The following is a 22,076-nucleotide window of genomic DNA, read 5'->3' as shown; positions in this document are numbered from 1 at the left end:
TGAGTATAGGAGATGGGATGTTACGTTGAAGTTGTATAAGACGTTGGTGAGGCCTAATTTGGAGTTTTGTGTGCAGTTTCGGTCACCTACCTACAGGAAAGATGTAAGTAGGGTTGAAAGAGTGCAGAGAAAATTTACAAGGATGTTGCCGGGTCTGGAGGACCTGAGTTATAAGGAAAGACTGAATAGGTTAGGACTTTATTCCTTAGAACACAGAAGATTGAGAAGAGATTTGATAGAAGTGTACAAGATTATGAGGGGTATAGATAGGGTAAATGCAAGCAGGCTTTTTTCGGTGAGGTTGGGTGGGACTACAACCAGAGGTCACGGGTTAAGGGTGAAAGGTGAAAAGTTTAAGGGGAACATGAGGAGAAACTTCTTCACTCAGAGGGTGGTGAGTGTGTGTTAACGAGCTGCCATCGCAAATGGTGCATGCAATGTTTTCAACGTTTAAAAGAAGTTTGGATAAGTACATGAATGATAGGGATATGGAAGGCTACAGTCCTGGTGCAGGTTGGAAGTAGTAGGGCAGTTTAAATGGTTCAGAATAGACTAGATGGGCCGAATGTTTCTGTGCTATACTTTTCTCTGACTGTAGGTAAATAGTTGAGAAGGACAGATGGATTGTAACAGGCTGAGGCAGTTGTTCTGATGAAGGGCCTCAGCCTAAAAACATCAAGCGTTCATTCCCCTCCTTAGATTGTGCCTGACCTGCTGAGTTCCTCAAGAATTTTGTGAATGTTACAGGCATTTTTATTTTTAATTCTCTTTTCCCACATCTACAGATTTTGTTTTTTAATTTGAATTACTGCTGAGCCATTCCGAATGGAGAGGTTGATCAGATAACCACTGCCAGTTCATCGCTTGCATTTTTACAACTTTTCACAGTTTCAACGTACTCCACAGTGAGATGTTTTCAGGACAGTTGCTCTGAACTGATTTCACAACAAAAAAGGTCAGAGTAGTGCATTTAATGTGCTTACACCAAACGCAGAGAAAGCTTCCCTCTGTGTCCCTGTCCAAGGACAAAGTACAAGGAGCTTCACTCTGTGTCTGATCCTGGAAGTGTGTGATGGGACGGTGTGGAGGGAGCTTCAATCTGTGTCTGACCCCAGGAGTGTGTGATGGGGCGGTGTAGAGGGAGCTTCACTCTGTGTCTGACCCCAGGAGTGTGTGATGGGGCGGTGTAGAGGGAGCTTCACTCTGTGTCTGACCCCGGGAGTGTGTGATGGGACAGTATAGAGGGAGCTTCACTCTGTGTCTGACCCCGGGAGTGTGTGATGGGACAGTGTAGAGGGAGCTTCACTCTGTGTCTGACTCCAGGAGTGTGTGATGGGACAGTATAGAGGGAGCTTCACTCTGTGTCTGACCCCGGGAGTGTGTGATGGGACGGTGTGGAGGGAGCTTCACTCTGTGTCTGACTCCGGGAGTGTGTGATGGGACAGTGTAGAGGGAGCTACACTCTGTGTCTGGCCCCAGGGAGTGTGTGATGGGACAGTGCTGTAGAAGAAGCTTGATTCTGTATTGACTCACAGTACTCTTGCTTTCTGAGTTTTTATCATACTGTGTTGTTTGAGATTGTTCAATGGAGAGGCTATACGTGATCTGGTGTCAAGAGGAGAGGCTGTACTTGATCTGCTATCAGGAAATGAACCTGGTCAGATGTCAGAGCATTTTGGAGATATTGATCACAATTCTGTCTCCTTTACCATAGCCTTGGAGAAGGACAGGAACAGACAAGTTAGGAAAGTGTTTAATTAGAGCAAGGGGAAATATGAAGCTATCAGGCAGGAACATGGATGTATAAATTGGGAACAGATGTTCTCAGGGAAATGTACAGAAATATGGCAAATGTTCAGGGGATATTTGAGTGGCATTCTGCACAGGTACATTCTATAAGACCACAAGACAAAGGAGAAGTAGGCCATTCGGCCCATCGCGTCTGCTCCGCCATTTTATCATGAGCTGATCCATTCTCCTATTTAGTCCCACTCCCCCGCCTTCTCACCATAACCTTTGATGCCCTGGCTACTCAGATACCTATCAATCTATGCCTTAAATACATCCAATGACTTGGCCTCCACTGCTGCCCGTGGCAACAAATTCCACAGATTCACCACCCTCTGACTAAAAAAATTTCTTCGCATTTCTGTTCTGAACGGGCACCCTTCAATCCTTAAGTCATCCCCTCTCGTACTAGACTCCCCCATCATGGGAAACAACTTTGCCACATCCACTCTGTCCATGCATTTTAACATTCGAAATGTTTCTATGAGGTCTCCCCTCATTCTTCTAAACTCCAAGGAATACAGTCCAAGAGCGGACAAACATTCCTCATATGTTAACCCTCTCATTCCCGGAATCATTCTAGTGAATCTTCTCTGTACCCTCTCCAACGTCAGCACATCCTTTCTTAAATAAGGAGCCAAAACTGCCCACAGTACCCCAAGTGAGGTCTCACCAGCGCCTTATAGAGCCTCAACATCACATCCCTGCTCCTATACTCTATTCCTCTAGAAATGAATGCCAACATTGCATTAGCCTTCTTCACTACTGACTCAACCTGGAGGTTAACTTTAAGGGTATCCTGTATGAGGACTCCCAAGTCCCATTGCATCTCAGAACTTTGAATTCTTTCCCCATTTAAATAATAGTCTGCCCATTTATTTTTTCTGCCAAAGTGCACAACCATACACTTTCCAACATTGTACTTCATTTGCCAGTTCTCTGCCCATTCTTCCAATCTATCCAAGTCTCTCTGCAGACTCTCCGTTTCCTCAGCACTACCGGCCCCTCCACCTATCCTCGTATCGTCAGCAAACTTAGCCACAAAGCCATCTATTCCATAATCCAAATTGTTGATGTACAATGTAAAAAGAAGCGGCCCCAACACTGATCCCTGTGGAACACCACTGGTAACCGGCAGCCAACCAGAATAGGATCCCTTTATTCCCACTCTCTGTTTCCTGCCAATCAGCCAACGCTCTATCCACGTATGTAACTTTCCCGTAATTCCATGGGCTCTTATCTTGTTAAGTAGCCTCATGTGTGGCACCTTGTCAAAGGCCTTCTGAAAATCCAAATATACAACATCCACTGCATCTCTCTTGTCTAGCCTACCAGTAATTTCCTCAAAAAATTGTAATAGGTTTGTCAGGCAGGATTTTCCTTTAAGGAATCCATGCTGAGTTCTGCCTATCTTGCCATATGCCTCCAGGTACTCCGTAACCTCATCCTTGACAATCGACTCCAACAACTTCCCAACCACCGATGTCAAGCTAACAGGTCTATAATTTCCTTTTTGCTTCCTTGCCCCCTTCTTAAATAGCGGAGTGACATTTGCAATCTTCCAGTCCTCCGGAACCATGCCAGAATCTATCGACTTTTGAAAGATCATCGCTAATGCCTCCGCAATCTCCACAGCTACTTCCTTCAGAACACGAGGGTGCATTCCATCTGGTTCAGGAGATTTATGTACCTTTAGCCTATTCAGCTTCCTGAGTACTTTCTCTGTCGTAATTGTGACTGCGCACACTTCTCTTCCCTGCCACCCTTGAGTGTCCAGTATACTGCTGATGTCTTCCTCGTGAAGACTGATGCAAAATACTCGTTCAGTTCCTCTGCCAGCTCCTTATCTCCCATTACAATTTCTCCAGCATCATTTTCTATCGGTCCTATATCTACTCTCACCTGTCTTTTACTCTTTATATACTTGAAAAAGCTTTTAGTATCCTCTTTGATATTATTTGCTAGCTTCCTTTCAGAGTTAATCTTTTCTCTCTTAATGACCTTGGTTTCCTTTTGTAAGCTTTTAAAAACTTCCCAATCCTCTGTCTTCCCACTAATTTTGGCTTCCCTGTATGCCCTCTCCTTTGCTTTAACTTTGGCTTTGACTTCTCTTGTCATCCACGGTTGCATCCTTTTTCCACTCGAAAATTTCTTCTTTTTTGGAATATACCTGTCTTGCAGATTCCTCATTTCTCGTATAAACTCCAGCCACTGCTGCTCTGCTGTCTTTCCCGCCAGTGTCCCTTTCCAGTCAACTTTGGCCAGTTCCTCTCTCATGCCACTGTAATTTCCTTTACTCCACTGAAATACCAACACATTGGATTTCGGCTTCTCTTTTTCAAATTTCACAGGAACTCAATCATGTTATGATCACTGCCTCCTAAGGGTTCCTTCACCTCAATCTTTCTAATCACCTCCGGTTCATTACACAATACCCAATCCAGTACAGCCGATCCCCTAGTGGGCTCAACAACAAGCTGTTCTAAAAAGCCACCTCGCAGACATTCTACAAATTCTCTCTCCTGAGATCCAGTGCTGACTTGATTTTCCCGATTCATTCACGTGTTAAAATCCCCCACAATTATCATAACACTGCCCTTCTGACAAGCCTTTTCTATTTCCAGTTGCAATTTGTAGTCCACATCCCTGCAGCTGTTTGGAAGCCTGTAAATAACTGCCATCAGGGACCTTTTACCCCTGCTATTCCTTAGCTCAACCCATAAAGATTCTGCACCTTCCGATCCTATATCATCTCTTTCTAATGATTTAGTATCATTTCTTACCAATAAAGCCACGCCTCCCCCTCTGCCTACCTTCCTATCCTTCCGATACACCGTGTATCCTTGGACGTTCAGCTCCCGGAGACGTGCATCCTTTAGCCAGGTCTCAGTGATGGCCACAATATCATACCTGCCAATCTGTAGCTGTACAACAAGATCATCCACCTTATTCCTTATGCTGCGTGCATTTAAGTACAACACCTTAAGACCAGTATTTTAAAAACACAAACAACAGGAATTCTGCAGATGCTGGAAATTCAAGCAACACACATCAAAGTTGCTGGTGAACGCAGCAGGCCAGGCAGCATCTCTAGACTAGTATTTGATACTTTTTGCTTTGATTTCACTGCAACTTTATTGCACAGCAACTCATCCCAATGGCTACAAATTTGCCCCATCACCTGCCTGTCTTTCCTGACATCTTTACTGCTCACTATCTTACTTATTTCTGTTTTCCCCTTCCTCCGCTCTATCATTCCGGTTCCCATCCCCCTGCCAAATTAGTTTAAACCCTCCCTAACAGCTCTATTAAACTTTCCCGCCAGGATATTGGTCCCCTTCGGGTTCAGGTGTAACCTGTCCTTTTTGAACAGGTCATACTTCCCCCAGAAGAGATCCCAATTATCCAAGAATCTGAAGCCCTGCCCCCTACACCAGTCTCTCAGCCACGCATTCATCTGCCTGATCTGACTATTCTTGCCCTCACTAGCACGTGGCACAGGCAGCAATCCCGAGATTACTCTCCTGGAGGTACTGCTTCTCAGCTTCCTTCCTAACTCCTGGAAATCTCTCTTCAGGACCTCCTCCTTTGTCCTATCTATGTCATTGGTACCAACATGTACCAAGACAACTGGCTGCTCACCCTCCCCCTTTAGAATATTCAGGACCCGATCCGAGACATCCCGTACCCTGGCACCTGGGAGGCAACACACCATGCGGGTATCTCTGTCAGGCTCACAGAATCTCCTGTCTGCTCCCCTGACTATGGAACCCCCTACGACTACCGCATTTCTCCTCTCCCTCCTTCTCTCCTGCACAACAGCGCCAGGCTCAGTGCCAGAGACCCGGTCACTGTGGGCGTCCCTTGTCAGGTCATCCCCCTCAACAGCATCCAGAACAAGATATTTGTTGCTGAGGGGGACAGCCACAGGGGTGCTCTCCACTATCTGGGCATTTCCCTACCTTCTCTTGACAGTGACCCAGTTTTCTGACCCCTGTAGCCTAGGGATGACTACCTCCCTGTAGCTCCTGTCTATCATCTCTTCACTTTCCCTGATAAGCACTAGGTCATCAAGCTGCAGCTCCAGATCCCTAACACGGTCTCTGAGGAGCTGCATCTCGGTGCACCTGGCGCAGATGTGGCCATCAGGGAGGCTAGAGGTCTCCAGTGAGACTGGGAAAGGATGGTAGGGTACAGGAATCGTGGTGTACAAAGGCTGTTGAAAATCTAGTCGAGAAGAGAAATAAAGCTTACGCAAGGTTTAAACAACTAGGTGATGATAGAAATCTAGAAGATTATAACGCTAACAGTAAGGAGCCTAAGAATGAAATTAGGAGAGCCAGAAGGGGCCATGAGAAGGCCTTGGTGAGCAGGATTAAAGAAAACCCCAAGGCATTCTACAAGTATGTGAAGAGCAAGAAGATAAGACATGAGAGAATAGGACCAATCAAGTGTGACAGTGGAAAAGTGTGTATGGAACCGGAGATGGCAGAGGTACTTAATGAATACTTTGCTTCACTATTCACTACGGAAAGGTTCTTGGTGATTGTAGGGATAACTTACAGCGGATTGAAAAGCTTGAGCATGTAGACATTAAGAAAGAGGATATGCTGGAACTTTTGGAAAGCATCAAGTTGGATAAGTCTCCGGGACTGGATGAGGTGTACCCCGGGCTACTGTGGGAGGCAAGGGAGGAAATTGCTGAGCCTCTGGCAATGATCTTTGTATTATCAATGGGGACGGGAGAGGTTCCAGAGGATTGGAGGGTTGCAGATGTTGTTCCCTTGCTTATGAAATGGAGTAGGGATAGCCCAGGAAATTATAGGCCAGTGAGTCTCACTTCAATGGTTGGTAAGTTGATGGAGAAGATCCTGTGAGACAGGATTTGTGAACATTTGGAGAAGTATAATATGATTAGGAATAGTCAGCATGGCTTTGTCAAAGGCAGGTCGTGCCTTACAAGCCTGATTGAATTTTTTGAGGATGTGACTAAACATGTTGATGTAGGTAGAGCCGTAGATAGTGTATATATGGGTTTCAGCAAGGCATTTGATAAGGTACCCCATGCAAGGCTTATTGAGAAAGTAAGGAGGCATGGGATCCATGGGGACCTTGCTTTGTGAATCCAGCATTGGCTTGCCCACAAAAGGCAAAGAGTGGTTATGGACAAGTCCTATTCTGCATGGAGGTCGGTGACCAGTGGTATGCCTCAGGGATCTGTTCTGGGACTCCTTGCCTTCTTAATTTTTATAAATGACCTGGAAGAGGAAGTGGAGGGATGGGTAAGTAAATTTGCTGATGACACAAAGGTTGGGGGTGTTGTGGACAGTGTGGAGGGCTGTCAGAGGTTACTGCGGGACATTGATAGAATGCAAACCTGGGCTGAGAAGTGGCAGATGGAGTTCAACCCAGATACATGTGAAGTGGTTCATTTTGGTAGGTCAAATATGATGGCAGAATACAGTATTAATGGCAAGACTCTTGGCAGTGTGGAGGATCAGAGGGATCTTGGGGTGCAAGTCCATAGGACGCTCAAAGCAGCTGCGCAGTTTGACCCTGTGTTAAGAAGGCATACGGTGTATTGGCCTTCATCAACTGAGGGATTGCGTTTAAGAGCCGAGAGGTAATGTTGCAGCTATATAGGACCCTGGTCAGACCCCACTTGGAGTACTGTGCTCATTTCTGGTCGCCTCATTACAGGAAGGACGTGGAAACCATAGAAAGGGTGCAGAGGAGATTTACGTCATCTGGATTGGGAAGCATGCCTTATGAGAATAGGTTGAGTGAACTTTGCCTTTTTTCCTTGGAGCGACGGAGGATGAGAGGTGACCTGACAGAGGTGTATAAGATGATGAGAGGCATTGGTCGTGTGGATAGTCAGAGGCTTTTTCCCAGGGCTGAAACTGGCTAACACAAGAGGGCACAGTTTTACGGTGCTTGAAGCAGGTACAGAGGAGGTGTCAGGGGTAAGTTTTTTACACAGAGTGGTGAGTGCGTGGAATGGGCTGCTGGTGATGGTGGTGGAGTCTTTTAAGAGACTCCTGGATAGGTACATGGAGCTCAGAAAAATAGAGGGCTATGGGTGACCCTAGGTAATTTCTAAAGTAAGTACACATTCGGCACAGCTTTGTGCTCCACGTTTCTATGGAATATTCATAGAGTTTTATGCGGACAATAATGAAGGGAACCCAGAACGTTGCAGCCCTTTGGCTCGCAATGCCGTGCTGATCCTTTAATGTAGTTCAAGATCAATCTGAGGCCTCCGTCCCGCACGGCCCCCCATTCGCAGCGGACGACTTACCAGGAGTTTCAGCCTGCTGGAGGTCCTGGTCCTGCAGGGATCCTCGGGGGCTGGTGCCCGGCGTGCGCCTCGGGCTGCTGTCGATCATGCTGAGCGATATGCTGCCTCTGCTGCGCAGCAGCGGGTGGGACAGGGAAAGTAATCGAGCTCTCTCCAGGTGCTGCTCGGAGGGGTGCTGTGGGGAGGGACAGGAAAGCAAATAGGTTACGGGCGACGACTGGATCGCAGCGGAGACGGCTACGCAACAGCCACGTGTTGAACTACAAGTTCACAGCATGCATGCTCTCACCTGCTCCCTTAATATCAGCTCCCTGAACAAGAAGGCACGGCAGCACCTCCACTTCCTGAGGAGATTGAGGCATTGAGGCTCTCCCCACCTCCCCACCCAATCTTAACTTACCATCGAGACAAGCTGCGTCTCCATCCGGTCTGGGAGCAGCCGAGCATCGGACCGGAAGCCCCTACAAAGGACTGTGAGAACGGCCCAGAGGATCATAGGGGTCTCCCTACCATCCATCGGGGACGTTTATTGGGAGCACTGCGTACGCAGGGCCCTTACCACCTAGAGGGAGTCTGGCACCCGCTCGCCACTGACATGGAGAGACAACGAAAGTTTCCCCAGCACTTCCTCAAGACCATCTAGAGACCAGAGATCTTCCTGGTCCCAGAGGCGGCAAAAGACTTCATCCTGCTGGGGCTGACAGTGCCGTGGGAGGGGTGACTGGGGGGCCCAGGAGGGGAAACGTGCCAGATACGAGGAACTGGTCAGTGGCAAGGGAGGTGCTGAAGTGGGCAGCCGGGGCTTGGCGGGACAGTCTCTTCACACGGCTGGCGCAAGGGGGCAGAGAGCCATCGGCAACATCGCCAAGGCAGCAGAGAAAGCCTCTCGATGGATCTGGATGGAGAGCGCGAGTCCACGGGGATCTGCAGCGCAGGCTTCCTGAACACACGTCACGGCTTGATCGACCTCGACTGGGCCGCCTGGGCGAGGGTGTCTGACGTCGTAAGACCCGAAACACCCCATGGCCCCAGGTTACATCACGAGGTGTATTCTTCAAATCAGGGTCCCACCCATCCATCCAGCAAACTCTTTGGCTTTCTACCATTAGGATGCATAAAGACAAGAACAGTCAGGATGGGCAACAGTTCATTCCCTCAGGCCATCAGGCTTCTGAACTCCCTGCTGCATTGCATTTAAAGTGTCACTAGTTAATTTGTACCGTACCTTACAATATTTAATTTATGTGCTTTAGTTAGTCATTTATGTGTAATTCATCTGTAGATTTTATCGTACTTTCATAAGTTATTGTGTGGTATATGTGTGTTATGTGTACTACTGTGCTTTACTCCCTGGTTCAGAGAAATGTCTCATTTGACCGTATACGTGTATATAGTTAAACGACAATAAACTTGACAAATTTGAACTTGAATATTAGCGGGAATGGCTAATACCCACAAGTCCACGGGATGCAAAGTTCAAAGCACGTTAGTATCGAAGTATGTATATGTCACAAAATACTACCTTGAGATTCATTTTCTTGTGGGCATTTACAGTGGGCGGGGGGGTTAGCTGGCTGGTGGTGTAGTGGCACCTGCACTGGACTTTGAGGCGAATGGTCCCGGGTTCGAATCCGGCCGGCTCCTTGCACGCTTTCCATCCGTGCTGGGTTGAGGGTTGAGCGTTGAGCTGCCGACTCGGACTCGTAAGAAACTGACAAAATGCCGCCCGATGCGCCACAGGGCGCGGAAAGGAACGAGTCACAGTAGGGCGGAAATGGCTAATACAAGGGGGCATAATTTTAAGATAGGTACTTTATTGATCCCACAGGAAATTACCGTGTCACAGTGGCATTACAAGTGCACAGATTTACAAATATTAGAAGAGAAGTAAGAAAGAATAAAAAATAAGTTGCCTCAAACAGTCTAACAGGAGGGGGTCATCACTTCCCCGGTGATAGGTTGACTCATTATAGAGTCTAATGGCTGAGGGTAAGAATGACCTCATATCGCGCTCTTTGGAGCAGTGCAGTTGTCTTAGTCTAGTGCTAAAAGTGCTCCTCTGTTCAGCCAAGGTGGCATGCAGAGGGTGGGAAACATTGTCCAGAATTGCCAGGATTTTCTGGAGGGTCCTTTGTTCCACCACAGCCTCCAGTGTGTCCAGTTTGACTCCTATAACAGAGCCAGCCTTTCTAATCAGTTTATTGAGTCTGTTGGCATCACCCGTGTTGATGCCATTGCCCCAGCACACCATAGAAGATTGTACTGGCGACAACAGACAGGTAGAACATGTGAAGGAGAGGCCTGCACACTCCAGAGGGCCTCAGTCTCCTCTGGAAGTAGCGGTGACTCTGACCCTTCCTGTACACAGCCTCTGTGTTGGTGCTCCACTAAGGTGTTTGGAGGGAAGTATGGGGGGGGGAATGTAAGAGCTAAGTCTTTTTTTGATACAAATACAATAGAATCAATGAAAAACTACACACAAAGACTGACAAACAACCAATGTGCAAGAGATGGACAAACTGTGCAAACAAAAAATAATAATTAAACAAACAACTCAGAAAAATAAACACTTTTGAGAACGAGTCTCAGAGTCCTTGAAAGTGAGTGCGTGGGTTGTGGACTCACCTCAGTGTTGAGGTGAGTGAAGTTATTCCTGCTGGCTTAGGAGCCTGATTGGTGAGGGGTGGTAACTGTTCCTGAACCTGGTGGTGAGGGACCTGAGGCTTCTGTACCTCCTTCCAAGTGGTGGCAGTGAGAAGAGATGGTGGGGGCCCTAGTGCTTTCTAGCGGCAGCACTCCTTGTAGATAGGCTCAATGGCGCGGAAGGCTTTGCATGTGATGGACTGGGCTCTGTCCATCGTGTTTTCCACCTTTCCTGTCCCTGGGCTTTGGTACTTCCATACCAGGCCGCGATGCAACCGGTCAGTCTTGTGGTGTGTTGGCCTTCACTGGGCGGGCAACTGAGTTCAAGAGCTACGAGGTAATGCTGCAGCTCTATAAACCCCTGGTTAGAGCATACTTGTGGGTCTTCTGTTCAGTTCTGGTCCCCTCATCGTAGGAAGGATGTGGAAGCTTTACAGAGGGTGCAGAGGAGAGTTACCAGAAACCCGCCTGGACTAGAGTGAGGGTAGGCTGAGTGAGCTGGGGCTTTTTTCTCTGGAACGAAGGAGGACAAGAGGTGACTTCTTAGAGGTGTACAAGATGACAGAAGTCACAGATCGAGTGGACAGCCAGAGACTTTTACCCAGGCTGGAAATGGCGAATATGAGACAGCTTAATTTTAAGGTGACTGGAGGAAAGTATGGCGGCAGGTGGGGGGGGGGGCGCGGGGATGGATGTCAGAGGTAGTTTCTCTATTGCACAGAGTGGTGGGTGTGTGGAATGAATGCTAGAGGCAGATACTTTAGGGACATTTTAGAGACTCTTAGCTGGGCACACGGACGATGGAAAAATGGAGGGCCATGCTGGAGGGAAGGGTTAGGTTGATCTTCGAATAGGTTAAAAGGTCAGCACAACATTGTGGACCTGTGCTGTTCTGTCAATGGTCCAAGTTCGTTATTGGATGAATCCTGCACTCAATCCTCTATCTAATGAAAGCGACTACACAATAAGACTGACTGGTTGCTTCACAGAAATACCAATGCCCAAGAATGGGAAAGCCAGCTGGAAACGATGGACACAGCCCATATTGTTATTGGATCTGAAACTTGTACTGTTTAACACTTCTAAGTGTGCGAGACGTTTGTGCGCAAGGCCCTGCTCTGTGTTCTATGATCCGTGAAGTTCGAGCAGAGGATTTCTTTAGCCAGCGGGTGGTGAATCAGTGGAAGCCATTGCCGCAGGAGGCCCTGGGGGCCAAGTCATCGGGTGTATTTAAAGCGGAGGTTGATAGGTTCTCGATTCCTAGAGGCATCAAAGGTTGCAGGGAGAAGACAGAAGAATGGGGTAGAGATGGAAAATAAATCAGCCATGATCGAGTGGAGCAGACTCGATGGGCTGAATGGCCTCATTCTGCTCCTATGTCTTATAAAGACCCCTCTGATCAGCTTATTGGTATTCAATGCACAGGATTCTTTGTCTTTCTCGTGCTCTCTCTTTGTCTGTGTCTTCCTTGCCACCAGGCTACGTCTACATTTACGTTCTCTCGTTCGTTCTCTCTCTCTCACTCTCTTCCCTTGTCTTGTTCTTAAAAACACTTAATAAACAGTCGTAAGCAACAGATTTTATGTCTCGTCCTTGATTTCCCGAAGCGGTGCCTCAAAGAGGCAGCGTCCATCATTAAGGATCCCCACCACCCAGGCCATGCCTTGTTCCCATTGCTACCGTCAGGAAGGAGGTACAGGAGCCTGAAGACATCACACTTAACGACTCAGGAACAGCTTCTTCCCCTCTGCCATCCGATTCCTGAATGGACATTGAACCCATGAGCACTACCTCAATACTTTCTTTTTTGCACTACTTATAAGTAGGTCAAAAAAAAAGCAGTGGGGTAGTATGTGTGTAAGTGTGTGATTAACTTTTAGCTGGTTCGGCCCGACCTTGTTCCTTTTCCTGTGCTGCACTCTTCTAACGTTGTGCTCTATGTTGTTCCGCTGAGCACGGTGGGAGGGCTGCGCCGGCGCCGGAATGTGCGGCGACACTTGCGGGCTGCCCCCCAGCACGTCCTCAGGCTGCGTTGGCGGTTAATGCAAACAACGCATTTCTCTGCGTGTCTGAATCCGGTCTGAGGGGAACAGGGGAAACCTAGAGGCTCGTTTCTGCACAGGAAGTGGCGGGTGCCCGGAGCCTTTCAGGGGAAGCAGACGTGGTGACAACGCTTAAGAGGTATTGAGACAGGGAATGGAGGATTGAGGTTATGTGCAGGCAGGCGTGAAGTTTAAATTGGCATCAGAGACACCGTGGACATCAAGGACTGAAGGATCTATTCCTGTGCTGGACTGTCCGATGCATATCACTGTCCCCCACACCCCCACAGCATCTGGCTACCTCCCCGCTCTCCACACCCAGTGATCCTGAGGTAAAAGGTCCAATTCTAAACACCATAGGGATAGGGCATTGCTCTCCAAACACATCCCGCTCCAGGAAGGTCTGGTACATGGGCTCTGATTGGATACTCTGGTGCTAAATTACTCACTCTAATTGGATGCCAAGGCTAATAGACCATAAGGTATAGGAGCAGAATATGGGGAGAGGAGATGGGACAATCAAAGAAACCGGCGACCGCTTCGTTTCGCCCGCGCCGCTCGCCATCCTGGGTCCTCCTGCCCCGCACGCATGCACGCTTACTCACCTGGCGACTCTCGACCTGACTTCTGGCCCCGTCCGGGGACCACAGCCTACCCCACACCACATGCAGGTAGCTGGCCAGAACGAGGACGCAGAGGAAGGTGAAGTTGGTGGAGACGCCAATGATGGCTGACATCACCGGGAAGGTGTACAGGAGGTACCTGCGGGGGAGAATAGGTGAAGGGGAGGGGGTAGGGAGCAAGTGGGAAGGGGTTGAGAAGGCAACAAGAAGGGGGGGGCGGGGGCAGTGAGAGGGTGGGAGTGGTAGAAGGGAAAGAGAGAAGGGGTTAAGAGTGGAGAATGAGAAAATAGGCACATTTTTCTTCACCAGCCCTGATGAAGGGCCTCGGCCTGAAACACTGACTGATTATCCCTCTCCATAGATGCTGCCTGACCTGCTGAGTTCCTCCAGCATTGTGTGTGCGTGTACTCTGGACTTCCAGCATCTGCAGAATCTCTTGTGTTTCGGGAAAGGAATGGCCTTACAGGGGAGGAGAAAGCCAAAGACCCAACTGCTCCATAGCGTGGTACGACAGGTGTGGAGGAGGGCGGGAGGAACCCTCAGGGGCAGGCCGTGGAGACGGGGCCGGTGAGTGAAATGGAGGGTCAGGCACAACCCCAGCCAGGATCAGGCAGCCGCGAGACCGGCTCCTGCCCGCCGTCTCCAGAGCTGGCCTCACCCGGCCGAAAGTGGGGCGGCACGGTTAGCGTAACGCCAGCGGGATTCGATTCCCGTCACTGTCTGTGAGGGGCTTGTACGCTCTCCACATTCCAAAACCGTACAGGTTGTGGGTAGTCGTGGTGAGCGTGCTCTGCTGGCGCCGACACTCGCGGGATCCGTGCCGCTTTGACAATGCAAACAACGCCTTTCGTGGTATCTTTTGATGCTTGTGAGGCAAATAAAACCACTCGGCAGGGGGCCGTGTGCAAACAAGGGCAGGCCGTTGAACTGCAGGGAGCATCACCGAGACAGGCGTGCGCGCGCACGCATGACGCAAGGGCTTTGCACGCTCTCCCTGTGCCCGTGCGCTCCGCCTTCTCTCTACACCTCAAAGATGTGTCGCTTGGTGAGTCCGTGTCATGTGTGTGTGTGTGTGCGTGAAGGATTAGTTTACTTGTCGGTCGAAAGTCGCTCATCGACTGGCCCCTTTGAAGGCCGCAGCTTTTCACCAGTGTCCGGTTTCAGGCGCCTTGGGGACATAAGAAGAGAAGGTGCCGGAGGCTGGGTCTCTTTCTTCCATCCCCGGGGACTCATCGTCACTCTGAGATCGTGACAGGCGCTGAAGAACTGCTGGGAAAGTACGCTGCGGATCGAGAAGGGCCCACGAGCGCTCTTAGCCAAGTTTCTGATTTTGAATGTTTAGTTTCGTCGTCTTTGTAACTTGGGGATTTACACGTTTGGTCGAATGTTTTATGTAAATAAATGAATAATGGGCTTACGCGCAATCAGTGTCTTCTGTCTCGCTCACCAAACCCATGAATCTGCATCCTAGTGAGAGTCCGCTAGGTCTTGCTTAGCCAGGTGGAAGGATTGATAAGAAGCGGAGGACAATCACACAAGGGGAAAACTAGTGGAAGGCTGGGGGAGGGTTTGAGCGCTGGCAAGGATTCAGCTGACCAGACGGTCCCCCTGACACAGGTCAGCCATGCCAAATGCGTACTCTGTGGCTACCAGCTCTCTGCATCACACCCACTGCGGCCCCTGGGGGAATGTCCCAACCAGGGAAAAGAGGGGCTTGGTTTCAATAGTTCATCTGCACACCAGGGCAGCTCGATAACTGGGCCTACTTTCTACTCTCTTGCCTGCCTGTGGTCCGGTACACCTGGGACTGAACCTACTGGGTCGCCTGTTTACAGCCGCCAGGAGAGAGGAGTCCGAGCCAGTGCGCTCCATCGGGGGGCGGTGTGGCGCAACATCCAGGCTGGAGTCAGTGCTGCCCCCCAGTGTTCGCTCGGCAGAAGACAAGCTGCATTGTGGCCGACTGCAGACTTCTCCAGCATTCGTGAACTCAGGGTCTGGACTACCTTTTTTCATTTTGCATAGCCGTATCCTGCTGATATCTTTACGTGCTTGCTATCTTATACGTGCTTTGTGCTGCGTGTGACTGCCGGTACTGTGTTTTGCATCTTGGCCCCGGAGTAACGCTCTCTTGCTGGGCTGTATTCACGTATGGTTGAATGACAATTAAACTTGAATTGAATTGAAATCGCAGTGGAAGGGTGGGGAGGAGAGTTGAAGGGAACATTATACAACTACCACCCGGGAGCAGAGAGGTGCCAGAGCCGTTTTTTGCATTGTACATGGATGGTGGACCGGACTCAACTGTCCCCCACCCCACCACAATGAGTGCACGGAGCCCTGGGCAGGCACGCTTGGCTCCCCTTTCCCCGCAGCGGGGTGAGGGGCTCACCTGATTCCTGTGAAGTAGGCGCGGATCAGTAGCTGAGCCTTGTAGATCTCGATGTGCTTCGTTTGGATCTCGATCACCGCCCCGATCGTCGGAGTGTACTGCACAAAGCAGAGGTAATAAATCAGAGCCTCACAGCACTCAGTAAGCAGCCCGTCCATAGGGCTCAGCCGAACATTATATCCCGTCAGCGAACCTCCTGTGAAGTCCAGACCAACCTCCCCAATGTGGAAGGGGTGCTGGACTTTCAGGACGTGCCAGCTCTGCAATGGGTTGCAAAACTCTGCCCAACAGATTTCAGCGGTGTCTCCTTGCCCAGAGGTTGGCACTCCACTTATCTGTTAACCAACTTGAAACAGCCCCGTGCCAGAGCGGGAAGAGCCGCTACCTCACGGCTCCAGAGACCTGGGTTAGATGCCATCCTCCGGTCTAGCCGTGTGTGTGTCTGTGCCTGCATGCTGTGTGTCAATGGAGTGTGCACATTCTGTCTGTGACCGCGTGGGCTTTCCCCAGGCCCTCCCACGTTCTCAACCGCTTCCGGGTCAGTGGGTTCATTGTTCGTGTGAATGGCCTCTAATGTGGGGGGGTGATGGGAAGGACCTGTGGGGAGAGGTGACGTGAATGTGGGGGGAATATATGCAGCATCAATGCTTGGTTGATGGTCAGCATAGAGTCAGAGGGCTGAACGGCCTGTTTCCCTGCTGTATGACCCTACGTCCTGCATCACCAGGGAGAAGATGCTCTAATTGATGAAGGTAGAGCCGTAGATATAGTGTACGTGGATTTCAGCAAGGCATTTGATAAGGTACCCCATGTAAGGCTTATTGAGAAAGTAAGGAGGCATGGGATCCAAGGGGACATTGTTTTGTGGATCCAGAACTAGCTTGCCCACAGAAGGCAAAGAGTGGTTGTAGATGGGTCATATTCTGCATGGAGGCCGGTGACCAGTGGTGTGCCTCAGGGATCTGTTCTGGGATCCTTACTCTTTGTGATTTTTATAAATGACCTGGATGAGGTAGTGGAGGGATGGTTTAGTAAATTTGCTGATGACACAAAGGTAGGGGATGTTGTGGATTGTCTAAAGGGCTGTCAGAGGTTACAATGGACATTGATAGGATGTAAAACTGGGCTGAGAAGTGGCAGATGGAGTTCAACCCAGATAAGTGTGAGGTGGCTCATTTTGGTAAGTCAAATATGATGGCAGAATATAGTATTAATGGTAAGACCCTTGGCAGTGTGGAGGATCAGACGGATCTTGGGGTCCGAGTCCATAGGACACTCAAAGCTGCTACGCAGGTTGACTCTGTGGTTAAAGTTTCAGAGCCGAGAGGTAATGTTGCAGCTATATAGGACCCTGGTCAGACCCCACTTGGAGTACTGTCCTCAATTCTGGTCGCCTCACTACAGGAAGGACGTGGAAACCATAGGAAGGGTGCAGAGGAGATTTACAAGGATGTTGCCTGGATTGGGGAGAATGCCTTATGAGAATAGGTTGTTTCTCCTTGGAGCGACGGAGGATGAGAGGTGACCTGATACAGGTGTTTAAGATAATGTTGATCGTGTGGATAGTCAGAGGATTTTTCCCAGGGCTGAAATGGCTAGCACTATAGGGCACAGTTTTAAGGTGCTTGGAAGTAGGTACAGAGGAGATGTTGGGGTAAGTTTTTTTTAACGCAGAGAGTGGTGAGTGGGTGGAATGGGCTGCCGGTGGCAGTGTTGGAGGCAGAAACGATAGGATCTTTTAAGAGACTCCCGGATAGCTACATGGAGCTTAGAATAATAGAGGGCTATGGCTAAAGCCTAGGTAGTTCTAAGGCAGGGACATGTTCAGCACAGCTTTGTGGGCCAAAGGGCCTGTATTGTGCTGTATGTTTTCTATGTTTCTATGTTTATAATATCGTAGAATTGCCATCAGTGCCACGTGCTAACAAGGTCAGAACTAGCAAGATTATACAGTTTAACACATAGCGAAGGAGTTGGTGTAGGAGGGATAAAATTTCTGGATCACTGGGCTCTCTTTCAGGGAAGGTGTGACCTGTACAGAAGGGACGGTTTGTACCTGAACTGGAGGGGGACTAATATCCTAGCGGGAAAGTTTGCTCATGCTGCACGGTGTGTTTAAACTAGAGTTGCAGGGGGATGGGAACCAGAGAGCCAGAACAGTTAGTGCAGAGTCTGTGAAGGCAGATGTTAGTAAAACCGCAGACAAAGTCAGCAATCAGAAAGGTTGAGAGCGGTGTGACCAGTGTCCTGAGCTGTGTACATTTCAATGCAAGAAGTATCGTAGGAAAGGCGGATGAGCTCAGGGCGTGGAATTATATTGTAGCCATATGAGACTTGGTTGCAGGAGGGGCAGGACTGGCAGCTCAATATTCCGGGATTCCGTTGTTTTAGATGCGACAGAGCAAGAGGGATTAAAGGAGGAAGGAGCATTACTGGTCAGGGAAGATGACACAGCAGTGCTCAGTCAGGACAGACTGGAGAGCTCGTCAACTGAGGCGTTATTGCTGGAACTGAGAAATAAGAAAGATATGACCACTAAATATTACAGACCACCCAACAGTCCGAGGGATTTAGAAGAACAAACTTGTAAAGGGATTGCAGACTCTTGCAAGAAACATACGGTTGTTATAGCAGGTGATTTTAACTTGCCACATATTGACTGGGAATCCCGTATTGTAAAAAGGATCAGTAGCCTGTGCCTTGTAGATCTCGATGTGTTTCGCTGGGATAGAGCTTGTCAGATGTCTTCAGGAAAGTTTCCATCATCAGTATGTAGAATTTCCAATCAGAGTGTGTGCGATACTGGATCTTCCATTAGGGAATGAGACAGGGCAGGTGACAGAAATTTGTCTAGGGGAACACTTGGCCTCCAGTGACCACAATGGCATTAGTTTCAAAGTAAATATGCATTTACTTTGCCGGTTGCAATTATAAATTGGATGGTATCAGAAATTATCTGACATTGTGGATTGGGATAGGCTGCTTTCTGGCAAAGGTGTACTTGGTTAGTGGGAGCTCTTCGAAAGTGAAATTTCAGAAGTATAGTTCTTGTACGTGCCTGTCAGAATAAAGGGTAAAGATAACAGGTGAAGGGAACCTTGGTTTTCGAGAGATTATGAGGCCCTGGTTATCAGCCAAAAGGAGGTGTGTAGCTGGTGTTTATGGAGTATAAGAAATGCAAGAGAACACTTAAGGAGGAAATCAGGAGGACTAAAAAAAGGCAGGAGATTGCTCTAGTAGACAAGGTGAAGGAGAATCCTAAGGGATTCTACAGCTCTGTTAAGAGTAAAAGGATTGCAAGGGACAAAATTGGTCCTCTGGCAGATCAGAGTGGTAATCCATGTGTGAAGCCAAATGAGATGGGGGAGATCTTAAATTTTTTACACCCGTATTTACTCAGGGGGTGGACGCAGAGTCTAGTGAGCAGTATCCACCTCGTGGACCCTTTTACAGATTACAGAGGAGGAGCTGTTTGCTATTCTAAGGCATATCAGGGTGGATAAATCCCCAGGGCCTGACAGAGTGTCTCCTCGGACCCTACAGGAACTGCCGGGGCCCTAGCAGAGAGATTCAAATCATTCTTAGCAAAAGGAGAGGTACCGGAGGATTGCCAAGGTTGTTCGGCTGTTCAAAAAAAGGCTTTAAACATAAACCGGGGAATTATAGGCCAGCAAGTCTGACATCAGTAGTGAAAAAGGTATTCTAAGGGACCAGATATCAGAGTATTTGGATAGACGTAAACTGATTAAGGATAGTCATCATGGCTTCGTGCTTCATAAGTTATGTCTAACCAATCTTATAGAGGTTTCCGAGGAAGTTACCAGGAAAGTTGATGAAGGAAAAACAGTGGATGTTGTCTACGTGGACTTTAGCAAGGCACTTGACAAGGTTGGTCAAAAAGGTTCAGTCACTCGGCATTCAAGATGAGGTAGTAAACTGGATTAGACATCAGCTTTGTGGGAGAAGCCAGAGAGTGGTAGTAGAGGGCTGCCTCTCTGACCGGAGGCCTGTGGCTATTGGAATGCCACAGGGATCGGTGCTGGGTCCATCGTTGTTTGTCATCTGTATCAAAAAGCTGGATGTTAATGTGGTCATCTAGATCAGCAAATCTGCAGATGACACCAAGATTGGGGGTGTAGTGGACAGTGAGGAAGACTATCATGGCTTGCAGCAGGATCTGGACCAGCTGGAAAAATGGGCTGAAATGGCAGGTGGAATTTAATGCAGACAAGTGTGAGGTTTTGCACTTCGGTAGGGCCAACCAGGGCAGGTCTTACACAGTGAACAGGAGAGCACTGAGGAGTGTGGTGGAACAGAGGGATCTGGGAATACAGGTCCACAATTCATTGAAAGTGGTGTCACAGGTAGATAGGGTTGTAAAGAAAGCTTTTGGCACATTGGCCTTCATAAATCAAAGTATTGAGTATGGGATGGGATGTTATGTTGAAGTTGTCTAAGACGTTGGTGAGCCCTAATTTGGAGTATTGTGAGCAGTTTTGGTCAGCTACCTACAGGAAAGATGTAAATAGGGTTGGTTGTGCAGAGAAAATTTACAAGGATGTTGCCAGGTCTGGAGGACCTGAGTTATAAGGAAAGATTAAATAGGTTAGGACTTTATTCCCTAGAATATAGAAGATTGAGAGATTTGATAGCGGTATACAAAATTATGAGGGGTGCAGATAGGGTAACTGCAAGTAGGCGTTTCCCACTGAAGTTGGGCGGGACTACAACCAGAGGTCATGGGTCAAAGGTGAAAGGTGAAAAGTTTAAGGGGAACATGAGGGGAAAATTCTTCACTCCGAGGGTTGTGAGAGTGTGGAACAACGAGGTGGTGACTCACTGAATCTTCCTTATAGTCAGAGTAGAGCTCGACCTCCACGACCTGCATCTGCTCCAGCAGCCCGGTAACGAAGAGAGGGGCATATAGTAGAGTGTCCAAAATTTGTAACAGCCACGATTTGTAATGTAACATTGCCTGAAAGGAAGAAAACACAGGGTGACTGCACACCACAGGAAGACTCCCACATCCTAATATGCAACTATTCGGGAACTCTGAGATTCCTGAATCTACTTCACCCAGTGCCACTGGGGCCCCAGTACTTAAGTTTCCTCTCGACTCACTCGACTCCTGGTTCCCTCATTCTGTCTTGATTCACTGGCTCCCCAGTTCCCATGTTCTCTCTCGACTCACTGGGGCCCCAGTTCCCATGTTCCCTTTGATTCACTGGCTCCCCAGTTTCCATGTTCCCTCTCGATTCACTGGCTCCCCAGTTTCCATGTTCCCTCTCGATTCACTGGCTCCCCAGTTTCCATGTTCCCTCTCGATTCACTGGCTCCCCAGTTTCCATGTTCCCTCTCAATTCACTGGCTCCCCAGTTCCCATGTTCCCTCTCGATTCACTGGCTCTCCAGTTCCCATGTTCCCTCTTGATTCACTGGGGCCCAGTTCCCATGTTCCCTCTCGATTCACTGGCTCCCCAGTTTCCATGTTCCCTCTCGATTCACTGGCTCCCCAGTTTCCATGTTCCCTCTCGATTCACTGGCTCCCCAGTTTCCATGTTCCCTCTCAATTCACTGGCTCCCCAGTTCCCATGTTCCCTCTCGATTCACTGGCTCTCCAGTTCCCATGTTCCCTCTCGATTCACTGGCTCCCCAGTTCCCATGTTCCCTCTCGATTCACTGGGGCCCCAGTTCCCATGTTCCCTCTCGATTCACTGGCTCCCCAGTTCCCATGTTGCCTCTCGATTCACTGGCTCTCCAGTTCCCATGTTCCCTCTTGATTCACTGGCTCCCCAGTACCCATGTTCCCTCTCGATTCACTGGCTCCCCAGTTCCCATGTTCCCTCTTGATTCACTGGGGCCCCAGTTCCCACATTCCCCCTTGATTCACTGGCTCCCCAGTTTCCTCTTGATTCACTGGGGCCCCAGTTCCCATGTTCCCTCTCAATTCACTGGCTCCCCAGTTCCTATGTTCCCTCTTGATTCACTGGCTCCCCAGTTCCCATGTTCCCTCTTGATTCATCGGGGCCCCAGTTCCCATGTTCCCTCTGGATTCACTGTCTCCCCACTTCCCATGTTCCCTTTCAATTCACTGGGGCCCCAGTTCCCATGTTCCCTCTCGATCCACCAGGGCTCCAGTTCCCATATTCCCTCTGGATTCACCGGGGGCCCCAGTTCCCATGTTCCCTCTTGATTCGCCGGGGGCCCCAGTTCCCATGTTCTCTCTCTATTCACTGGCTCCCCAGTTCCCATGTCCCCCCTCAATTCACTGGGGCCCTAGTTTCAGTGTTC

The 22,076-nt window shown here is 49.1% G+C and overlaps 1 protein-coding gene across 9 annotated transcripts in view; it reads right to left on the bottom strand.

Annotated features, from left to right (window-relative positions):
- LOC140189340 (seipin-like) overlaps positions 1 to 22,076 on the bottom strand; it is an 81,964-nt gene that overhangs the window by 34,867 nt on the left and 25,021 nt on the right. For all 9 annotated transcript variants that reach the window (XM_072246077.1, XM_072246082.1, XM_072246081.1 and 6 more), the window contains 4 exons: positions 20,627 to 20,761; positions 15,787 to 15,884; positions 13,380 to 13,536; positions 8,090 to 8,264 (listed from right to left, as the gene is read on the bottom strand). In XM_072246077.1, the coding sequence (XP_072102178.1) occupies positions 8,090 to 8,264; positions 13,380 to 13,536; positions 15,787 to 15,884; positions 20,627 to 20,761 (565 nt within the window). The remainder of the gene's footprint in view (positions 1 to 8,089; positions 8,265 to 13,379; positions 13,537 to 15,786; positions 15,885 to 20,626; positions 20,762 to 22,076) is intronic.

This window comes from Mobula birostris, chromosome 28, assembly GCF_030028105.1.
Source record: "Mobula birostris isolate sMobBir1 chromosome 28, sMobBir1.hap1, whole genome shotgun sequence".
NCBI classification, from domain to species: domain Eukaryota; kingdom Metazoa; phylum Chordata; class Chondrichthyes; order Myliobatiformes; family Myliobatidae; genus Mobula; species Mobula birostris.
The sequence above is the reverse complement of the archived record's forward strand: the minus strand, read 5'-3'. Positions and strand labels throughout refer to the sequence as shown.